The sequence below is a fragment of the Botryllus schlosseri genome, chromosome 9 (assembly GCF_051294905.1).
Source record: "Botryllus schlosseri isolate E-star chromosome 9, Bs_hap1, whole genome shotgun sequence".
Lineage (NCBI taxonomy): Eukaryota > Metazoa > Chordata > Ascidiacea > Stolidobranchia > Styelidae > Botryllus > Botryllus schlosseri.
Window position 1 is genome coordinate 9850288 of NC_137244.1, and position 24435 is coordinate 9874722.

Consider the following 24435-nt stretch of genomic DNA (forward strand, 5'->3'; position numbering starts at 1 on the left):
CAATATGATCGGGAATTACATGTATATTGCTATCAATTTTGATCCTCTCTCTGCTCACGTAATCAGATTTACCGGTAGAGCTGAGCGAAGTCTGTTTTAAAACGTAGGACCGCCCAATAATCATTAGACATATTCGGGCGTATACCCGTTGGCAGGAACGAAACAGCACTTCGTCAGCCCCCCCCCCCCCCTTTGCCAAGAAATTAGCTGCACTATTTAGTGAGCCAGCCCGAAGCGCGAAAATTTTCGATAATTCATGATACAATCGGCCAATAAGATCGGGAATTGCATATATATTGCTATCAATATCTTGTCCTCTTTGCTCACGTTATCAGATTTACCGGAAACTGTAGGGCCCGTAATTAATAACTAAACATCTTCGGGCGGGCGGACCCGTTGGTATGACTTCGTTACATGATTTTATTTCGTGACCTCCTGTCTGCTATATCAAAAATATAGAATCGCTCTAACGTACTAAACTAAAAGACGCACAAGATTTCAAATTGGTATTTCTTCACTGGCATATATTTTTTTCCTGCTGGATGGTATTTGTCTTCTGAGGTTCAGATTGCCAAGACAGGAACATATGGCGCCAGTCATTTAGGCGCCTATGGACAATTCAACCTATTATTTTGTATATATAGCGAAGTTTTCGGTCTGCGTAAGGGCAGTCCGTTTCGGCCAAGCTTTTCGCGCTGCCGATCGTTCTGGCACACTTCTTGGAGTCGCATGTAATAAGTCCTAAATCATTATATATCTTGGTGCGTAGTGGCGTGTTAATGGCCTACGCCGATATGCCCATTTCTATAAATCTTGCGTGTTTTTTCTTGGGGGAAGAGTACCAAATAATGAAGATATTTGGCAACTTTAAATGGCGCGCGGCGCGAAAAATTTTGGAAAAAATTGCATAAATTTTCAAAAAATACTCTATAATTTATGCTAATTCACGAAATAATTTGGGGCCCCTTTCGAGCTCGGGCCCCCCCCAATTGGGGGGTTTGGGGTGCGGCAGTTACGGTGCTGACTATAGATTACTAACCTACGGATAGATACGCAAGTCCCGTCGTTACGCTCCGGCAAGCAGTTACACTTGTTGCTGAGCAGTCTAAAAGCAGCATAATTAGTGGAGTAATAGCTTGCGACCCGAGGGCTGAAATGTAATGAAACTGGTCTTAATCGAAAGCTACTGCCACACTGATTCCGAAAATACAAACTACAATCTTGTCGGGAATACGGAACCACCTTAAATCAGCCCTCAAAATCTGAAAATCGGCATTATTCCAACAATGGCACCACCGCAATATGATGAACATAACAATGGCAAATTTCGTCAAGCAATTGTTCAGAACAATGCCGATTTTCATACTTTGAGGGATGTTTTGACGTGGTTCCATTTCCTTGGCAAGATTTTAATTTGTATTCTCAGAATCAGTGCGACAGTAGCTCTCGATTAAGACCAATTTCATTACATTTCACCCCTCGGGTCGCAAGTTATAACACCACCAATTATGCTGCTTTTAGATTGCTCAGCAATAAGTGTAACTGCTTGCCGGAGCGTAACGACGGGACTTGAGTACCTATCCGTAGGTTAGTAATCTATAGTTTCACGTAGAATAACTATAACGATAGGCAAGAAAAAGGTCACGCTGAGCCTCGAGATTATCAATGGCTCAGATTTTCATATTTCTGCCCGCTTAACCCTGAGAAGGGTCGAATCGTTTGAGTATGGATGGAAGGACTAGCACCAAAATTAGATTCCTTGAGGAGATAATGAATTTTATCTTCTAAAACAACAACAGCAATCCACATATTCGTTTTAGATCAGTTAATGTTAACAACCCCAGTTCACCAGACATTTTCCCACCGGGAAAGATAACTGATGTACGATTGCGCCTTTATGACTTCGAGGATTACACAAAGGGCATCGTGATGCAGTTCACAGCTACTGGAGATGATTATGAAAGCGGTACAGGTCAGTCAAGTAAATATAATTGATAATATTTACAAATTTAGGCCAGTGGTTATTAACTTTTACTGATCTGGCGTGCCGTTGCTGTAATTTGCAAGCCTTCGGCAAATCTCAACACAAACTACCAGGGTTGTGGCGTCGAAGTTTGGCAATTTTTCGCTTACTGGAGTCTTTTTAGCACGCCTTGAAGTCGGAGCCGGAGTCGTAAAAATTATAATGGCTGGAGTCGGAGTCATGGAAAAATACTAACTGGAGTCGGGGTCGGAGTTTGTGAAAATAACCCTGACTCCGACTCTGACTTCTTTATTATTAAAACAATTGCGTTCAAATGTATCTTTAAATTACTGATAATAACTAGGGTAGGATTTTTATGCACCATCAAGCACTGTTATTAGTAATGATATTGCTGAAATTGGACATTATTAGCAAATTGCAATGCAGTTGCATAGAAAGTCGCAATACATTATAGCGATGCAGTCTCAAATTGATGCAATATTTGAAATTATACCACGATACTGTGACAGATTAAATATATCGTCTGGTTTTGTAAAATTGGTAAATTTATGTACATATAACCAAACGTTGCTTCCTTCTTGACAAAATTGGAAATAGTTGTAATACTTGACTACTGTAAGTGCACGTAGATTAGGGTTGTCCAATATTTTGAAAATCGCAAAATTGATGGGTATCAATGTCTCATTCTATAGATTAGTGATAAAAAAACAGCCTGGAATAAGCTCGCGGGACAGTCGTTAAGATTTGTTGCAAAGTGTTTGAAAGTAGCTACCGACGAGTAGGCATGCCAGCGACCATAGAACGACAAAAAGACTAGTAATCACGAAATCACGGCTCTCGCTGGGCTAGCTTCAATGTTCACGACGGTGGTGGCTTGCTGATTGGTTGATAAAGGAGTCTGCTTGGTTGGCGGATAATGATTTAAGATTCATTCAGGACTTGTTGAGTTATACTACATACATGATGATGAACAAGGAACAGCTGCTTCACATAAAATATTACAGCATGACTGGCTTATTGTGACCGAGTGAAAGCACAGAACACGTGGAAAAATATTGCAAATGCGCTTATGCAAGGGGCGAAGGAAATTCTCGTTTCAGAAGGGATGCATCATCATTGAATACAAATATAAAACTTAGCAATGTTGCTACTTTGTCTGATCTTATTAGGCTCTAGTCCAGTGGCGGCTCGTCCTATAGGGCAACTGGGGAATTGCCCCACCTAAAATTCTGTTCAATAACAGTTCTTTACCATTTAGAGACGCACAGCAATCTATATATACCGAAATCACATCGAAAATCGTATTCTTCTTGTCCTTTCGCTTGTAAATGCCCATATATAGCGAAGTCTCTGCGAAAATCGAATTCTCTTCCGTGTTTTCGCTTTGCGAATGCCTAGCCGGGGCATGCCCCGGTAGCGCTCATAACAAGCTTTCACTGTCTATTCTCTTAAAGCCGCGCACAATAAAGAAACAGTGATTTACTCTCTCCTATTCAGAAAATTACCGAGCAACCGGGGCAACATAGCCTAGTCGCCCTTAAGGTGTGATGTAACAATCGTATCTATATCTGAACTCGGTTACCGTCATATGCGTTTAGTCGACATTTGCTGGTATAGGTCGATTTTGATGATGTTTCACACCATGATAATTCTTGAAACTTGGTATGTCATGTCGTGATGGTGGTATTTAACACCGTCCCAAGTTTCAGGGTTTCTACTAAAAGTTTAGGGTAGTAATTCCGTTTCCGAAGTTGAGTGTGTGCTGACCGTCCTGTATCGCAAACAGATTTTACTCAAAAGCCGGTATTGGTATCCATTGATTTTGACGATGTTCCACACCGAGATCGGTCATGAGATTTGGTACGGTAAGTCTTAATGTTAGTATCGAACGCTGTACCAAGTTTCAAGTTTGTCACTGTACTGTGTTAGTGGTAATTTCGTTTCCTAAGTCGAGTGAGAGCTGACTCGTCATTTATCGCAAACATATTTTACGCAAAGCCGGTATTGGTATCCATTGATTTTAACGATGCTCCTTACCTAGATCCGTCATGAGCTTTTGCATGGTATGTCTTGATTTTAGTATCGAACGCTGTGCCTAGTCTCAAGGTTGACACTCAATGATTAGGGCAGCAATTTCGTTATCAAGGTCGAGTATGGTAGAGATGTACGCTGATCTGACACTTAGCCTACCTAACGCATTGCGGATTTCACGCAAAAGCCGGTGTATCTGTGTTGACGCTAACTGTGTTCCATACTGAGATAGGTGATGAGATGATGATATCATGAAACAGTTTACTAACATCCTCGGTTTGCATTCAAATATTTACTTTTATTTTATATTCTCCAATGTCAATTTCACCGTGAAATTGTGGCCTTCAGGCCATTTGCTTACAATTACAACCCCTGTCAAGCGCGATAGCTGTTTCGTTTTCGATGACGGCTAAGAGCTGATCGCTTGATCAGCCTATTCCCCAGTAAATTTTACGCAAAATTCGGTGTTGGTCTGCACTGTAAATCCGCAAGGTCGTATTGAACACTTCATAACACTTTTTTCTGCGTACAGACACACTTTTTGGGCATATAAACGCATTGGGCCATTATCGTCGCAATGCTTCTGCGTATTTCTCCGTTTACATGTAACACTTTGCCACTGCGGCTATTTTCAAGAAAATAAATACTTGGTAATTTATCATCAATTTTGCATTCATAAACCATCGCTACGTTTGGAGATCACATTAAATCACGGTATATGTAAAATAATATTACTCACTTGACCCAACACTAAGTTTAAGGGTAATATTTCAATGAAATATACATATTTCCCTGAGACGCAGAGGGGTCACAACCTTCGTTACGGTAGAGCGCGCTCGATTTCAGTTTGGATTTGAATAGACACTTACGTGACCTTTGACACGAACCAATCAGGTTGCAGTAGGATGTAAACAAAGAACAAGCCCGGGCAAGCTTACTATGAGCTCTTATGGAAAAGGGTTGAAAAATATAGGTTTTTAGCAAAATTACATTGAATTGGGAATAGCTGGCTTTGGTGAATGGTAATAACGTAGAGCTAGTATGTATATGCAGTGTTATAACCTACAATAAGCATGAATGATGGCAAGCTCGCATCAGCATGGTATGTCCAAATGAATGAATTTCTGACAACTTTTCGGATGAAGCAACTATTGCTGTATTATCCTTAGTCGTATACTATAGGATTGTCGTAGCGAATAGAATGTATTAGAGGAATATTGAGTCAGGATATGTGTGGTATCCATTATGTGGCGTTATATGCGTTCTATTTATGGAATCGACATTTGTATATAGTAGTCTATAGTCTGTATCATTATCTAGCAAATTACTGTTACACTGGACACTTGTCTGCATATTCAATGATCATATTAATATGATATATGTTAGGCAACATGATCTGTTCCCGGCTGAAATCGTCATTTTTTGTTCTAGCTCGTGTATTGTATCTTTCAGGATAAATACTGTGCTAATAGCCTGCGTAACATGGAGATGGCTACCCAGACCGTTCCTGGTGTGCGCTTTTACCTTTCCCAGAGCCAATGACATGCATGGAAGAATGTAAAATCTGGATAAAGGCATGTGGACTTCCTTGTAGTCATCTGAATTCTCATTTTATTAAGAAAATGACATATCTATTATTGTACCAAAAATATTGAATCGTGACATAATCTAGAATCTAGATTAGTGGTTCCCAACATGGGCGATTTGGCGGTCTAGGGGGGCGAAAATGACGAAGGGGGCGAAAATGGACAAAGGGGGCGAAAATAGCGAAGGGGGCGATGACGCGTCAAAACGGCTGACATTTTTTTTTAATTTTTTTTTTAGTCAACCCACGGAAATTTAGTTACAAAAGTGTGTCAAATTAGACAGCGAGCCGAAAATTTGACCCTTTTTTTTAGTCAACCCGCCGGTGATTACAGGTTTGTATGCCCAATTTTCGGTACACAAAATTTGGGGGCGATGATCGGTATTGACCTTGAAAAGGGGGCGATAGGTCAAAAAGGTTGGGAGCCACTGATCTAGATGAAACAATTCTGTGTTTCAAAATGAGTCCAATCTGAAATGCAGTCACACTTGATGCCACAATCGACTTGGTGTGTGTCTCATTTTATTCCACTCCAGTTTTGTTGCTTGATGGTGTGTAATGTATTGAAATTGTTGAAAACAATATATTCAATAATGAGACGAATAGTTGAAATTGGTAGCGGTGATACGTTGTACGAGTCGACGAGTACGCTTTGATAGGTGCCTGCACAGCAGTATTGCTCTGTAAAATAAACATATTATTATTATATTTTGTGCAGGCTTGTTGGATATCTTTTATGAAGCTGCAGAAAGAGGAAGTCGATGGATAAAACGCAAGAAAATCAAATTTCTGGAAGAAGTATAGAAGCACAAAACAGTAAACTCGTCCAGGAAAATTACAAATTGGCGGACAATTATTGCTGGTGAAGTTCAGTTCTCAGAGGAGCATCATAATGTCAAAAGATGCGGAGAAGCTGAAATTTTATGCTAGACTACATTAAATTCTTTCTGAATTGCCCGACTTATCCTACTGACGTCAAATTTATAGTATTGCTGTAAGCATAGTATTCAACCATTGGGTCAGCCATATGTAACTGCTTCATTAAATCGCGATTTGGCCATGTAGATATGTGGTTCTTAAAAATGCACCATTTGCATTCATTCATGATTTCTCAAATCTAGAATGATTATTGACTGTCAATAAATCACATACAACTTTGAAAGGATTGATGGATTGTGGTACACTTACTTTTGTGCAGGAACTATTTACAGGGAGCATTTAAGATCGAAATATTAGTTAAATATGTGGATTCGACAAGAAATGTAAGAAAATGATGGAGTTCAGCTATGGTGAGCCAGGCAATGCTATCATGGCAGAAAACGGATTCACCATTGAGTCTGAAATCAAGAAATTGAATCTAGATTTAAATATTCCTGCATGTGATTTACACACCTCCAAATGCCTGAGCCAGACTGTTCCACAACAAGAAAGATGGTGAGAGAACGTATTCATATTGAACAGCTGATCGGAAGAATCAAAGAGTATAAAATTTTGTCTGGTGTCATACTATGCAGCATTGTGTATCACAACTAACCAAATATATATGGACTAATTGCATACTCTAATTCAAGATTGAAAATTAAAAATGAATGACGCAACATATTCGGCAATTGTGCAAATTCAGTTCCATTGTCAGTCTGTACCAACAGTGCATGTCTAGATATTCCAGTGGTGTGCATTATTGAAGCTCATTCAGATGCCCAATTTGTTGAATGAACAATTCTCCAGATGAAAATGTTCTAGGATTATTTGTGTTTGATGGAATGTTATAAAACTGAAGACACCAGATACACCAAAATCTACCTTGTGGCAGGAGTTGATCGGTTGCGAGTACAGTGGAGAGATTGCTTGTCAATCACGATGGAGCTCACTGATGCTGATGCAAATCACAATGTAGTCCTTTTAGCTTCAGGTGCTGGATTGTCTTAATCAATGCATATTAGGGCTCTTCAAAAATAAACTTTTTTGCTGAATATTGCGGGTTACTTGATTAAATCGTTATGTTGCCTTAAAAAACGACGCACACCAAATTTGAATTCATTCCAACCAATATTCGCGGATTTCGTAGAGTTTGAAAATTTTGAATTTGCCTAAAAATGCCCAAAATATATTTTTTAAATTTTCCTTCCAACCTTATGAAATTGTTGCGCTGTCTTCAAAAACGATGGAAACCAAATGTCACTCAATTCCAAGCTGCAGAAGCGGAGTTATTCAAGTTTTTTGATGATAATTCTGGGATGATCCACCAATCAAGGATAATCCCAGAATAATCAAAGAAAAACTGAAATAACTCCACTTCTACGGCTTCGAATTGAGTCAAATTTGTTTTGCATCGTTTTTGAAGACAGCGCAACAATTTCATGGGGTTGGCAGAAAAATTTGAAAATTTTTTTTTGTTGCATTTTTAGGCAAATTCAAAATTTTCAAACTCTACGAAATCCGCCAATATTGATTGGAATGAATTCAAATTTGGTGTGCGTCGTTTTTTAAGGCAACCTAACAATTTAATCAAGTAACCAGCAAGATTCAGGAAAAAAGGTGATTTTATGAACAGCCCTAATGCATATGCATGAGAGCATATATCAGAACCTAATATGAAAATAAATCATGGTTAAAATATCTATTGAAGGAGTCTCTGAAACAATGTCTTTTTCCTTACTTACCCTGTCTTACAAGTGCAAGACGAATCAATAATTGATTTTCCGAGAACGTGTATTTCCATTGAGTGTGTTATCTCACTTTTCCGCAAGTTGCCATAACATTGGCTGTTCACTAGAATATTGCTTCTAAAAAGAGTGGATTGTCTCCTCAATCTTTATCCCTAAATCGTGTGCATAGCGCTCCATGAAATACTTCGTAGCTTTCTCCGCGGTGTTAGAAGAAGATGCTGTTCCACTCAAATCCATAAATTCGATAGAATCTCCATAGCTTTCAAGTTTCATAATCAATACACAAAAATTGTGATGTGTGGCAGCAGCTATATTTTATAGTACATATATTTCTGAACATGAGATATGCTTGAAAATTTTGCTCGAGACCTGGAGCCTATGAAATCGTCAAAATATGCATTACCACAATCCTATAGTATAGTATACAACAATCGTCGCTTAATCAGAAAAGTTGTCAAAAACCCGTGCATTTGGACACAGCACGCTGGTGCGTACTTGCCACCATTCATGTTCATCCTAGATTAAAAGCTGCAACCACATACTAGCTCTACGCTATTACTATTCATTAAGGCCAGTCATCCCCAATTCAACGTAATCTTGCTTAAAACCTTCATTTTTCAACCTTCTCCCATAAGAGCTCATAGTAAGCTTGCCCGGGCTTGTTCTTTGTTTACATCCTGCTGCAACCTGATTGGTTCGTGTCAAAGGTCACGTAAGTGTCTATTGGTGGTTCGTCAGGCTTCAGGCACAGGCTTCAGGCAGAGAGTAGGGTACACGAAAAAACTTGGCGAAATGGATATATTGAAGCAGTTTCTGCTACCTGATGGCGTAAAGGATCATAACATCCATGTACTGTAAGGTATGGAAATGCGGTAAATGTTATTGAATGTATGTAATGTGAGAATAGTCATAAAATTAACTCGCTTTGACATTGCAGTTAACGTCGTTTGTTTTAGATGTTTTGGCAGGCTACTGATATCCCTTATTCATATGAATGTTCTTTAGATGTTTTGTAGTATATGATTCGTCTGATATTATTGCTGTATGATCGAGCTTCGAATCTGATAATATACCAGGCTGCGACCAGGTCCGGTACTACGGTACTGATGGGAAGCTGCTGTAAAAGTAAATTTTTTGACATATGGATAAAGGGATGTTCTCTCTATCCACAGTGAAATATCACTATGCAGGCGATATTGTGGTCCATTGTGGACAAGTACTGCAATGTCAGCAATTGAATGCCGGTATGACAGTCATGCAACGGTTTTGATTATTTTTCAACTGCAACACATTTTACACTGTAGGCCTACTGTTTATTCCAAGTGGTAAGGTGTTAACTAAAGCCATTTTTTTGACATGTCAAAATAGGTCAGAATTTTGTCAAAATTGTACCGTTAGGTCAAAAATTGCCAAAATTCTTTACAAAATCAAAATTTTGTTGGCAACTTGCATTTCGTTTGTATCATAGATGATTGCACTGTCGAGGAACTTATCATTTTACAATTTACATCTTGTAGCCTACTTTATAGTCCTACCGTTGTAGACGGACCATCGTCTGCTCATTGTGAATCATCAACTGTCAAATGAAACAAATAATCAACTATCCTAACTGAAGCAAGACTGCGTGGGCATTGGTTCTTCTATTAGAAACCGTATGATGAATAATTGCGATGTAGACAACTTTGTCATAATGAGAGAGAGAGTGCAGTGTACGCACAACTTCAGTGTTGCCGGCCAACAACTGCAGCTGGTGAACATTCTTTCTTCATTCTTGCCAAGCTACTTAGTTAGGACAGACACTTTCTACCCGAAAATGTAGGAAAGTATCTTTCGTTGTACTACAACAAATTTTTAATTATTTCTACCATAATACGAGATGTAACTAATACTAGAATTATTCATGGGTCCAGATTTCGATAAAATAAGTTCTTTTTCATGTGAAAATTTGTCAGTTTTCATGCCAAAAGATCTTTTTTCAGTTCAAATACCTCAGAAGAACAGACAGCTCCAGCCAGAAATAAAGGTAAGTACCGACGCGGTAGTACAATTCTAATATTATGTGAGAAACACCTAATTTAAGTACATGGGGTCAAAATTAAGTTTTTTATCGTCAAAATATGTGTGAATTTGTATCATTCGGTCAAAATCTTCCTGTTTTAGGTCCACAAAATCGCCCTGATAATGGCACAGCCAAACAAACAATCTTTTCAATATACCATAGATCACAAGGGGTAGTATTTGTTTTGTCCAATCCCCAAATTTGACTTTCCTGAGTTTATTATGATACGGTAACTGAACTAAACTCTATTTTGCAGCTAGTATGTATTGAAATTGGCACCTTTTTGAAATGCATTTGCTGTATGGAATACTGGTAAGCATCACGGTGTTTTGTAAGTGAACTGGTATATCCTTAGAGAATGAATTTGATTCTGTTGCAATCGGTTATCTTTGTGATAAAGATTTTTATGAATGTTTGCTGGTAAAATTTCACAAAAATTGTTAACAATCCTGGAAGTATACTAACTGTGCCAGAGTAAAATTGGTGGTAACGTCATGTGCAACTTCCCATTCCATTACTCAATTATTCTATGAAATACACCCTTCTGTCACGCACAACTTATTGCAGAAAAAAAAACTGTATCCAGTATGATATCTGCGTGATTACTGAGCAGTTCATTTGTATTGCGAATTTTGGCAACAAATATTTATTTTCAATAGTCTTGGATTGATCCTCAAATTCGTTCAACTGATGTCCACTCTTTAAAAAGAGCCCCCTGGGTCTACCGTGCCTGCGCTATCAGACAATGTTGACAGTGACATGAGGAGTCGTTCGTAACGGGTTTTGTGCCGGCACAGTCATCTTATGTGATACAGACCTTTGTCTCAAGAGCCCATGGATACATGTGATTATGTAAGCCTATTTTTTCATTTTATATATCACCATTGATTATGTAATTTGCTGGTTTTTGCAGTCCTACTTTTCTCACGAACTATCTCGCAGAGTAGCTTACGGGCTATTCGATATGAGCTGAAAAAGGCTTCATCTGTGTACACTGTACAGTACAGTGTACCCTGAACTGTGTACACTGAACACTGAACAGAGATGTAGTTGAACGTAATGAGCTCGTGTATCTTGTACTTTAACTGTTGCTTACTGAACTATAATGGGCTAGGTCAGTGGTTCTCAACCTGGGGGGCTGAGCACCTCTCCTGCGCTTCTGTAACCTATCTGTGTGAAATATTTATATTTACTTCTGCATCAAATTTACAATTTTCCTTTGTAATGTTTCGTATTTTCTAGGAGCAGCATTTGGATTTGACCAGTAAAAAAAGATCCGCCATGGCACGCCACGAATCAGGGACTCATCAAGCCTGGGTTGCGGCTGATGGAAAGAATATGAAAAATGCCCTAATGTGCAGGTAGTATGTATTGCAATTGGCACCTTCTTGAAATGCATTTGTTGTTTAAAATACTGGTAAGCATCGCGGTATTTCGTAAGTAAACTGGTATATCCTTAGATAATGAATTTGATTCTGCTGCATTCGGTTATTTTTATGAATGTTTGCTGGTAAAATTCCACTAAAATGATTAACAATCCAGGAAAGTATGCTACTCGTGCTGCAACTTTAACTTTCCATTACAATAATTATTTGTTCTATGAAAGACACCCTTTTGTCACATACAAATGTATCCAGTGTGATATCTGCGTAATACTGAATGCCGGTGACGTCATATTTTGTGATACGATTTTTGATGTACAACGTTCTTTCGAGTTCTCTACTAGTTGCTGACGATTACCCCTGACGAGTCTCAGCCGAAAATATTCGGGCTCATTTCAATATTCATATACTATTCCATTTTAAATTGAAGTTTTGCACCTCGAAGAAGCTGTTCGAATATTGAATAGTTCCCTTGTATTGCAAATTTTTGAAACAAGTATTTTCTTTTCAACAGTCTTGGATTGATCTTCAAATTCATCCAACTGGTGTCGACTCTTCGAAGAGACCCCCTGGTTCTACCGTGCCTGTGCTAACAAACAATGTTGATAGTGACGTGAGGAGTCATCTGAACGGATTTTGTGCCGGTGCAGTCATCTTTTGCGATAATACTTTTGCCTCAAGAACCCATGGAAACATGTGATCATGTAAGTCTATTTATTTATTTCATATATCAACATTGATCATGTAATGTGCTGGTTTTTGCAGTCCTAATTTTCTTAATAACTATCTATATATGCCATATGAGCTGAAGAGAGGCTTGATCTGTGTACATTGAACAGAGGTGTTCTTGAATGTAAAGAGCTGGGGTAACTTGTATTTAAACTACTGCTTACTGAACTATACTTGAAACATCAAATTGAGATCATTTCCCATGTCGTGCTAATTCCAAATAATTTCGTTATTAAATTTAATCAGGAAGGAAGTATTTTGAAAGATTGAGAACAATTACAATTACTGCAATGAAGGAAAAGTATTCAACACCTTCGATAAGATGTCACAAAGTTTTTTGTACTAAAGACAATCAATGGGTCCTTTGTCTGGTCAATTATTGTAATGGAAATCCAAACCCATAGGAATAACGATTCTACTATATTTATTTTCGGATCATGTTTGTAATCAATTACATTTTCAGCAAAACGAGGTTGATGAAGTCAACTGTCTTCTTCTCCAAGCCAAATTGAGAGACAAGCTAATACAATCCAAGACCCAAGCGCATGTCTTATTGAAACAGGTATCGTAATCTTTCTGTTTTGTGGACCATACAAATTTACATAGACTGTTCGTAGACACACATAGACGTTCTGCTATAAATTTCATTCTGAGTTACAGTTCTGCATTCTCACTGTGGCCTGTGCGTCTGAATGTCAATGTAAATGTCAAAATGGCCGAATTGAAAAAAGCGCAGACCTAATTCAAGATATTTTTTATTAGTCGTTATGCGAATTTTAGTCCTTCTCAGTGATAGGATTTCACATGTACCCGAGCGCCTTTCCTGCGCTTGTGTAACCTGCATGTGTAAAATAGTTATATTTATTTCTGCATAAAATTTAGAATTTTCATTGACATATTCAAAACTTTGGAATTTAATCACATTTTCAAGGAGCACAACTTGGAGTCGACCAGTAGAAAAGAAGCAAACACCATGGCACGCCACGAATCAGAGATTGACCGATCCTGGATTGCAGCTGATGCCAAGAATATAAAACTGCTTCAGTGAAAATGAAGTATTCAGAAACATTGTTGACGTTTTGAGCTACTATGCATTGGATTGTCATACCCTGAAGGAGTGGTTCTCAAACAGGAGAAAGCATTTGAAGGGGCGTGAACCGCTGTCAACTAAAATCTTTTTCGCACATGGCAGCTTCTACTTATTTCTCTGTGTATGGTGAGAATTTAATACTTGAATATTCTCTCATCAACAACTATTACCGTCACTGCCATCCAACTATCAGTTGGGATTTCTAGCGTTCTGGTTGCTTTTTTTAAATTTCATGATACGACGATAAGGGGTGTGTGAATTTTTTTTGCTATCATAACGGGGCGTGTCCAAATATGTTCAAGAACCAGTGCCCTAATGACTTCCAGATTTCATATTTTGCAGCAGACTGGCAAATAACAACAAAATCTATTCTGTAAATCTGCAAAATTTGTATGGACTCAAAGAAACGATTTCTTTGTTATTTAAACAAAAGTGATTGGCCTTAACCTGATATAAATCCTTGTAATGCAAGCCCAAGAATATTTTTGATGCCTGGTTAGCGGGCCCAATTTCATTAAGAGTAAAAAAATACTTTGTTACTTGTTTATCGTGGTAGTGGTAGTGAAACTGATGTATACATTGTTTGTTTTTTTACAATAAAATTAGAAATTTACAAGCTATAATTTGATCAATTATAAATATGTTTTAATGATTTGTGTTGATCATGTTTTCCGTTAACGGACGTAACCAATGAATTTGATTCCATGCCATTGTCACAAAAGTTGAAGATACTAAATGATATTTTGTTATCACTATCCCTAATTCCCTATGCATTCATTTTCATGATTGAACGAGTTGCATGATATTTGTAGTGAGTTTGCTCTTGATCATTTGGGATGTTCGTGATTTCATGGACTATTCCGGAAACGGTTTCAACTGCTGATCTGAATTTATGAAACCCTGTCACAGCAGCTATTGGAAATTTCAATGTTTGCACGTATTTAATCACCCAGGTTGGGTATTATAAGCGTCATCTATTCATGAATCAATAAAATCTGATTTTATTTTGAGCCCTGCGTTCCGGTGACTAGTCAACCAGCTACTTTGAGGCTGAACACTTTTTAGGTAAACACTTTTAATTTAAACACTTCGCAACACTTCTAGGCGTTCAATTTTTGGATCACGTTTCGTGTTCAATTTTCCGGGTTGAGCAACACTTCAGAATTTACAGTGTGTTCGTATTAATTTTGGCAGTGTACCATACCGAAAACGGTCATGAGGCTACTTCTCGATGATTTCATGTAACAGTGTACCAAGTTTTCGGCTTTCATCCACGTATTTATTCGGTAATGTACTTTCTAAAGGCGATTTTGCAGCAGACACATAGACACTATAGACCGTAAGCCGTATGTGTCGTGTGACAGTCTCCAGCCCCAAGGCCAAAATCTCCTATGCTGTACCGGGACCGAATTTCCGAGGCTGCTATCCGTAGTTCTTCAGAATAATGTTTTGGATTCAATATGAAATGTCCAATCTATGAGATTACAATTGCGTATGTGTCCGAACTCGCTGACCTTTCCAGTTAGACTTACGCAATCTCTCGAGTTATAGTCATTTCCATTGCTGCAGATAATTAGTCAGGTATAGTGCGAACATCAACCGTGTCGAATCTTTGTTCCGTACGCCGTTTACGCAGTTACCACACTTCAAGTCACAGCTCACCGGCAGACCTCTCGCGGCACATACGTTAAAATCACTGTTGTCGGGAAGTTCGTGTTACCGTAGTCCGTACCAGGGTTGCCAGACATCTTTCGAGAAAAAGGGCCAAACAGCGCAGGAAAAGGGGCCAAAAAGGGCCAAATTGTTCAATAACGTTAATAACGTTGAAAAATTAGCCACAGTGCTTTTGTCAATCACCTGGATTTCCAGTCTTATTTCTATTAGGACACCAAATCAACAACCTACAACTACACTGGATCCAACCACAATAACTGCTATTATTTCAAGCCGTTTCCAACTGAATATAAAATCGTAAAAGAAAACATTTTGTGCAATAATATGAGAGTAATTAAATTTTATGAATTTTCATTTAAAATTGAGAGAATAGTTTCTGTACAGATGAAACTTATCCAACTTATATACTTAAGTTTTAGGTTTTTCACGAAAAACTCTCCGGTTATGTTGAAGTTTTTTTTCTTTGAACTTTCTACAATCAATAAGTACTATTTCTGCTACTTAGCTCCAAGCCATGTTCGATGCTTTTTCGTCCACCTGTTTCCAAATCTGTGTTTACAATTTCAACACAGTCTACATTCTAAAAAAACAAATCCAAATCTTCATCTTCTACTGTGTTTCCACTGAATCTTTGACATTGGCAAAAACATTGTCAGCTCAATTTGCGAGATGCATTTATTTGAATAGCTAGTTTGATGGTATGTCTCAACTGCTTCCAAAAAGGGCCAAATATTGAAAATAAAGGGCTAAGGGGCCAAATTAATTTTGGGGGCCCAACTGCCTCTAGAAAGGGCCAAATTTGCGGAATTTGGCCCCGAAAGGGCCAATCTGGCAACCCTGGTCCGTACCACCAAGTTACTTGTTTACGTTGGAAAACGCCATTGTGACGTCATCTTGATAAAAAGTCGCTTGCATCCCTTGCCCCACCACCCGATATTGTCACGAGCCGCCACTGCTCTAGTCGTGGTATATAATTGAAGTCTTGAATGCTAATTGTGGGGGTTCCAGAGCCATGAGCGTAATAATATTTACATTTCCGTCATCAGTAGAGCGGCAGCGTTCGATTGAGACCCGTTTTATCAAATTTAATGCTCGGCAAGCCGGTCAAGAATCACCGTCAAATTACCTTTAGCGAAATGGAAAGTGTGACGTAGCCTACAGCAAACGTAGTGAGCCGTGAGATTCGCTTGCGTCCACACCATATAGGACACTATATACTCCATACTAATTACTGAATTGAATATGAACTAATACATACTAGGGTTGCCATACGTCCTCTTTTAAGAGGATTTGTCCTCTCTTCTGACTTTTTTAAAGCGTCCGCGGAGGGCGCCCCTTTGTCCTCTTTTTTGAGAATTTAGGTCAAAATTACGGCCAAAATCGACTAAGATGCCGTAAATCAGCACCGAAGTAACGCTCAGGCGGGTATTTCGGGAGCTGGGCCGGAGATGACCCTTTTTCTATAGTCAACCACCTGAAAATGTGAAGTGAAAAACTGTATTTTGGGCGCGCAGCGGGAAAGATGACCTTTTTTTTAGTCAACCGACTACGAAGTTAGAAAAATTTTCAGATTTCCAGAATATGGTAACCCGAATATTACAGACAGGCATTACAAAAGTAAGCAGATACGATTGCGAAACCCACTCTCATCTGCGTATACGCAACTGTGCACGATGCACCACCACAGCGGTAACAATTCGGCTACTGATCGCGCCCAATCCCTCGCAGTCAACGATGGCCAAAACTGTGTCCGTCATCTGAGTTGGATGAGTGTGGCTTGATCTCCAGCGAACTCTAGAGACTGGCTCAGCGAAGTGTTTGGCTTGTTCAAACCCCATAGACGGAACCGCATTCACCCGACATTTAGTAAATGATTAAGTTTCATAACATTGTGCAATTGCTAGCCAACTGCAGAATCCGTGTGGTGGATACCTACAGTCCCCTCGCCAAATCCAGATTTGGTCATGACACACATTCGACCATGCTTTACATTTAGCTTATAGGCTACATTCCACACCCTTGCAACGCTGGCGTGAAATCGCTCGGATCAGAAATAACACGAGGGTTCACGCTCTACACCAGGGGTGTATGTGCTCGCGCGGGTCAATCTCATGGTTTTTGATGGCGCTGTTGGGCGCAGCACTAAAATAGTGTAAGATAGCGAAATGGTTATGCGTCCGGCTTCTCGATCGGTAGGTCGTGGGCTCGATCCCCGGCCGGGTCATACTAAAGACTCGAAAATTAGTATCCGCAGCTATCCTGCTAGGCGCTCAGCAATCACGGATGGCATGGAGGAGAAACAAAAACGGGGGCGCAGACTAGATGACCTCACGGCCGTATCGCAACTCAGTCGTCAAAGCATCTTGATGGTGCAGGCGAAAAAGAATACCATATCTCCCTCTCTCTCAATGTATTTCCAAGTAGGCTTTATTTGACGGACCCTGCAGACCGGCATTCCTAACACATCGTGAAAATGTGATTCAAGATTACCAATTCACGTCTTCACGGATAAAATCAAATGAATTGAATTGAATGTGCTAGGCATAGTTTGTTCAAGTCACTGTGTGAGCGTAGAAGTGCAGCATGTCATCGTAAAAGCTGTAGCGAGTTATAATTTTGCAGCTAGCGGACATTTGACATGTCACAATTATAGGTAGAATATTAGACAATTTAACAAAGATTGATCTGCTACCAGAGCAGTAGCTAGGGTTGCATTCAAAACAAATGTTAGTTTAAAACATGTTTTAAACAGTGTTTTAAACAAAGGCCTTTAAAGAAAAGATTGTGTTTTTATAAGTTGTAAAATTATGCCATAATTGTGTAAATACTTTCCATTAAAAATGTTGTATTAGCCTATGTACGATTACCACCCGATATAGCCGACATATACCACTTGGGTTGGTTAGAACCCTCAAAATAGTCGATTCATCAGCTATAGTAAGTAGATATTTCGTCATATAGGAGCTATATTTATAATAAAAAACATGTTTTAAACAAGGGCCTTGTTTCAAACATGTTTGTTTTAAATTTATTTTTGTTTTGAATGCAACGCTAATAGTAGCAGCACAGCCTAATTCAGGTTTCGGGCATGCTACTGATAACGGTGATAACTTGGCTATTGATTATGTCATTACCTAAGTCAAATTAAACAAGATTTAGATTTACCAACTAATATTGGAACAGATCGATAACAACTTGAATATAATCATTGATGTTCCATCGTAATAAAACTGTCCAATCGCCGAAGAATCCATTGGTATTACAGCGAAGGAGCGTATCACTACTAGGGCTGGGCAAAATTGAGTACCTGAGTGATTCGATTCTGAATCACGTATATTAAGCTTTGAGTCGAGTCGAGTCGAGTATTGGAGTATCAATAATTTGAGGTCATAACAGAATGTACTATGTCAAAGTTCGAATGTGTACATTTTATGCCACAACATTGAATATAATGCCTGTTATCCATCACATTAAAGATATTTTGGTAATTTTTCGTTTATGTTGCGTATGCTGGGATACGACCAATCAAGGTTTCAAGGCTTCAACGGTGGAATATAGTAGCGAAACCGTTATTCTAGTAGATAAAATAGCTTTGGGTTGCTAGGAACGTATAATTTCAGTACCTAAAAAAAATCGAGTTTTATTACTCGACCCGAATGATTAAAATAATTGGTTCTCATATACCTAGTACCCTCTGTTACACGGAGAACACTGTTTGAAATTCGAGAGAATGGTTGTAAAAGAAGTGTAATATGACGAAGCATATATTTTATTGAAGTTTATTTGAACTCATATGGAACAGATGAACTTAACCCCACCAAAAATTGACGTGTAAGCGTAAAGAAAGGGGTAGAAATGTAGTGTAGAGTAATCTGAACTTGAAGGCATTAATGTAGTATTCGTGTACCGAGGATAAATACAAGGAACGAACATTAACGATCAGAGGTATAATCTGTCGGCCATTTTAATTGAGGCGAAATGTGAACTCGCCGGCTGTATAGTCAGTGAATCGCGGCAACAACATATTTAAATCTAGCTTGGTAGAGTGAATAACTGTTATCGCTTAATGGGCGATGCGAATTCAGGAAGTTATAAAGGTTCAAATTTCATAATCGATGCCATATGGTATAACTCGAATGAGATGCGAAGACCTATCGTTGCGGCAAAGTTAATATGACGGCGAGCAGCGGACTTTTAATTTACCAAATTAATGCGACCTGTAGTTGCGTTTTTTTTATATACATACGGGAATACATGACCTTTGGAATTATTGTTGAAATTAGTTCGGTAAGCTCACGTCAGAAAAACGACAATTGTATGTGATCCTAAATTCACACTCAATTTGAATCTCCATTCACGCGGGTGAAAAGCGCCGTGTGTTAGCGATCGTGGGGATGCGTTGTCACGGGTATTTGACATAGCACGTAGGAAAATGTGAATTATGATCTCACCTTTATAGGGGAGATACAATAATAGCCTGATCATTCGCGCGTTATTATCTGTGCTCTCCCGTATATACCGCATGATGGATGTTAATTCTCATCTGCTTTGTACAATTGATCGCTTGGTCAGTATGGTAAGCGTTTGCTCTGTAATTAATACTGTGCAGAAGTGCATTATGCGGTGCTTGGCGTTGGGTTGTGCTGTCAGGTGCTGATGAGGCGCGAGATTCGCGGCGGTGCGAGTTCTGAATTAGTTCAAGTAGTTTTGCTGAACGGACGTTTTCGACACTGGCTTGCTGGTTGGTGATGCAACATGATAACGAGATTACCATATGGATGGCCGCGTAGTGAAAACCCGCGTGAACCTACCACTTTTTGATCGTGAAACTCGAGAACAATCCATCTAAGGTAAACACCCAGCTACGTATCTCGTGCGGCCGATATAAATATACAAGCGAAGATATATCTGACGTGATACTGTATCTATACCAAAGTAATGTGACCTGTAGTTGTATTTTGACCCTTTTAAAACTCCGCAATTTTGCAACTATTCGGTGAAAGAAAACATAAAGTTAACTCGACGTTGAATTTCAATAAATTCACCTCAGGAAAATCAACAATAGTCCGGGATTCTAAACTCGCACTAAATTCGGGTGATCAACGCCGTGTGTTAACAATCGTTGGCATATGATGTCGCATGTATTTGACACAGCGCGCAAGAATATATGTATTCTGGTTTCGCCCGTACAAAGAAGATACAAATTATTCGTGCGGTACTCTCTATGCTATAATCCAGTTTAGGAGAACCTCGAATGAATTTCGTGTGCGCATAATGAAACAACAGCGCCCGCTGGCGACCTAAAGAAATATATGAACAAAAGTCGCCCTTTTATTAAAAAAGGGGGGCTATTTGTGATGCGCTAGGTCGTCGCTTCGACCAATTATGGGCCAGCCAAGCTAAGGTCGTACAGGGTATGCCTCTGACGCCTAAAAATACTAGGATCCCGGAGTTCAAGCTAGGCTTCGCATGAAAACCCGAATTGAAGAATTCTTGTTGTTAGACGTTGTTGTGTGTGGGTTGCTGAGTAAGCTTGTAAAAGGACTGACAACCCAAAGGTAATGTATTTCTCTGAGTGAGGGAAAGGTGATTGCAGCGAGCGAGGTACTGCAATGTATTGGTTTGGCACAAAATCAAAAAGGGCGACCGATGTTTCTATCCAAATAAGGAGCCGAGGCCGAATCGTGACACTTAGTCATTTCTGCTCGTGCACGAAGTCGTTATAATGGGTCATTTATAATGATGAGGGAGATTAACTCGCACACGAAGCTGTGCCATTTTGGTAGCTGGTAGAGCCGAAAACAATTAGTTAATGGCCGCGGATGGAGCACGAACTGTGATTCATAAAAAGATTAAAAAGAAAATAACTCATCACGAACTGGGCCCGAAACTTATAGCCAGCTCTTGGCAGGGAAGACCTTGTTTGTTTTTGAAACAGAAATGCATATAAGCAGCCTCGAATCACCATCTATCCAGTCCAATTCGGACTCCAACACGAAGCGGAGGAATTGAAGCTTATAGACAGACCGCATCTACGCACGGACGAGGCTGGCATTGTTGCACCGAGGTTACGTCATCGAAGATCAGAGCGTATGTAAATTTAAGTTTATTCAGTATTTGATTCAAGATAAATGACCAATTAATTTGTCCTACACCCAGTTGGCAAAGTGTAGTGACTTTGCATCATCATGCAATCATGCATACTTCGAAAATTCAATTTGACTTGAATGATGACTTGACGGTACTTGGCTGGGCTCGGGTCGAAATGTGTAATGTCTCAAGGTAACTCGTGACTCGAAGGTAGTGGTTTGATCTCCACACTGTTCTGAGGTCACAAGAGTTTATGGTTATAGCTATTCTGGAACACAGTGCAACTGTATAAAAAGTGCTAGTCGATTTGAATTCAAAGAAAGGGAACGCTGAAAGACAGAGAGGGTTCGAATTGTATGACAATTGCTAAAGAAAAGAAAAACTGACTTGTGGATGATATCAGCAGAGGTGGTCAAAGTAGTCAAGAAAGCTACTCAAGTAGAAGTAGGAGTAGCGACGGAAAAATCTACTCAAGTACAAGTAGAAGTACTTCTTCAATAAGCCACCTAAAACTACTTGAAGTAGAAGTAGAATTAACTGACTTTATATCTACTCAAGTAAGTAAGTAGTTTTGAAAACAGTCTTAATTCGTTCGCATGGACTGTCAAAAGCTGCGAATTGAGCTATGCGGCCCGTGCAGGGAGCTTGATTCGTATTGATGCATCCCAGGAGGTATCAACTCTCGACATAATAACTATTGTTTCGCATCATGGGATGCAAATTATAGTACTGATATGAAAATGCGATACTTATCTTTTGTTTACTGGAACACCCCGTTTTTAGAGAATATCATGGGATTGCGCCCTACCCCATATTATAAGGCCACAAGTTTAGGCAAAGAGCAATACGTAGAAAATGTGTCGGATACGGTTACATCACTTTGCGTGATTATTATACGTTAATTAAAATGAAATACAAATACCACTTCTAAAAAGCGGAGAATATATTTCCTGTATTTTGTCTACAAAGCTTAAAAGGTCATCTGCTAAAACAGGTGTAACGTTCAAAAAAGCTGGATTTTCCAGATTATCAAGACACGTAACGGGCTGCTAGATTACAATATGATAGGCAATTGCTAGATTGTGAAACAGTAGTTTCAAACGTTGTGGTGAGCCATATTTACTGTGATGAAATATTTGATAAGGACGACAATGCGGTGTGAGAGGAACCAAGCATCCGGTACCTAAATTACATTCACTGATACTTTCATGAAAACATATTTGTCACTCCATTACTACTATGCGCGAAGCGCAATAAAATTCCTGGGCTTTACTTGACTCTTATGAATATTAAATGTTGGTACTCCATGAAAACAGCCGCGGAATTCCTCAAGTTATCGTTCGTATTGGGGAATTAGACTACTTCTACTTGACAAACTGAAAATAGCGAAAATTAAGTAAGTAGATCACAAAATATTACGAAGTAGAAGTAGAAGTAGAGAAAATCAGATCTACTTGAATAAGTACCAGAAGTAGAGGAAAACTACTTGAGTACTTCCAAAAAGTAGAAGTACTTCGTGACCAACCACCTCTGGATATCAGTCATATTCTGTTGTAATTCGAATGGGTGAAAATATGACTTTATATGACTTTATGCGAAAATCGTGTATTTTTACATGTAACCAACGTCACTCATGGAACTGACGAGTAAGACATGAACAACATAACAGTAATACGCATCCATTTTTATTTTAAACCACTTTTGTAGTAGTTTCATGTAGTGTGGAATGTTGGAGACTTTAAAGTTACGATTGGACGTAAAATTACTTTAGTAAGGAGAATGAGCGCTCCACAGACGCTGATGTGGGTTGACACTTTGCAGTTTTGCATACAGCGCTGGTGAAATGTCTTGTCTTTGTAGCTCCATAATTTGTTTCACATCGTTTTTGTCCAATCGCTTCTTAATGTAATTTTTGAGCTCAAGCGGATTTTTTGCGAATTCGAGGGCATTTAGATCAGCATGAGCCTCTTTGATAGTGTACGTTACATTTTCAGTATCAAGTTTGAAATATTGTTGTAGTGGAGGCATATTTCTGTTAACTCGTCCACTTTGGCTCGTTCACTGAATCTTTGACGCTCTTTATAAAAACTCCTTCAGCTTCCCATGCGTTGACTATTTCTTTCACTTGTGGAAGTCTCTGAACTTCAAATGACGTCCCACTTCAGTGCACAGAAGTAAAACAGATTATGTAGCAACACAATGCAATGTGTGACCTCATAATGCAATGTGTGACCTCGTAGGTCTGCGACTGTACTGTTATGTAGGCTAACCTTACAGTTTGCCTTCGTTCAATCGGAAATTGCCTTACTTTCTTAGTGCGTAATTGTTTCATTTGGCACTTTTTATTTAAAGTATACAACAATATGACTTTATAACTCAAATATGATCTAACCAGGAAAATATGACTTTATATGACTTTATAACTTTCTTAATATACCCCATATGGATGCGGTTTTTGCGTTAAAATTGATTTCACGACTTACTGATGCATAGAAAAAGATATGACTTTAAATGGCCCTAGTGATGACATATGAAATCCTTCGCGAATATTGCCGTTTGTTCTCAAACATGCGCGGTATATAGTCCTAGTCGCCATGGATGAAACAAAGAAGGCTACACCATATTAACACGTTTTATCGATAGTATTCAAAACGGATCATGCTTAACGGTATTGATCCATATCTGCAGAAACCCGCTCGAATAATCAATATGAAAAGTATGTAATTCATTTACGCGAAAATTTGAGTAGGACAGTTAGTATAGTTGAATTAAAGTCCAGAGATATAAAAGCAGGAAATGACGAGTGCTTATGCCGCGTTTAGTCAATCAGTTTTAATAATATTTTCATCATTTCAAAACAACACGAAACTGCGATCCAGGGCAGTCGTACTAACTATCCTGTCGCGTGTAGTAATTGGCTGCGACAGATTTGGCGAGATGAAAGTGTCTAGTTGAAAGTGAGCCTGACTCCAGTCAAGATTTGAATATGCCGAAAAACACCCTATGATTTCGTGTAAGCTTACATAGGCCGAACTAGGACCAAGAATTAGTGAGGATGAAAAATAATCACTAGCGGCGATAAAGTTTCCGTAGGGTATGTTGCGGCGTTGCAAATGTGTAGTATCGCAGTGCGTCAATAAAT

General features: G+C 39.0%; 1 protein-coding gene and 2 long non-coding RNA genes across 4 annotated transcripts in view; 2 read left to right on the forward strand and 1 right to left on the reverse strand.

Moving 5' to 3' along the window:
* LOC145446880 (calcium-activated chloride channel regulator 1-like) overlaps positions 1-24435 on the forward strand; it is a 48471-nt gene that overhangs the window by 15784 nt on the left and 8252 nt on the right. The window contains exon 16 of the mRNA XM_080325252.1: positions 1821-1972. Coding sequence (XP_080181378.1) covers positions 1821-1972 — 152 coding nt within the window. The remainder of the gene's footprint in view (positions 1-1820; positions 1973-24435) is intronic.
* On the reverse strand, positions 6106-8982 carry LOC145446725 (uncharacterized). Its single transcript, XR_013917332.1, has 3 exons — positions 8264-8982; positions 7404-7545; positions 6106-6281 (listed from the first exon to the last, which is right to left on the reverse strand). It is a non-coding gene; the product is annotated as an uncharacterized LOC145446725 (long non-coding RNA).
* On the forward strand, positions 9861-14539 carry LOC145446726 (uncharacterized). 2 transcript variants are annotated; one of them, XR_013917334.1, is made up of 6 exons: positions 9861-10640; positions 10988-11180; positions 11571-11689; positions 12225-12414; positions 12903-13001; positions 13371-14539. It is a non-coding gene; the product is annotated as an uncharacterized LOC145446726 (long non-coding RNA). The 2 variants fall into 2 exon arrangements; XR_013917333.1 differs by having other exon boundaries at positions 10988-11689.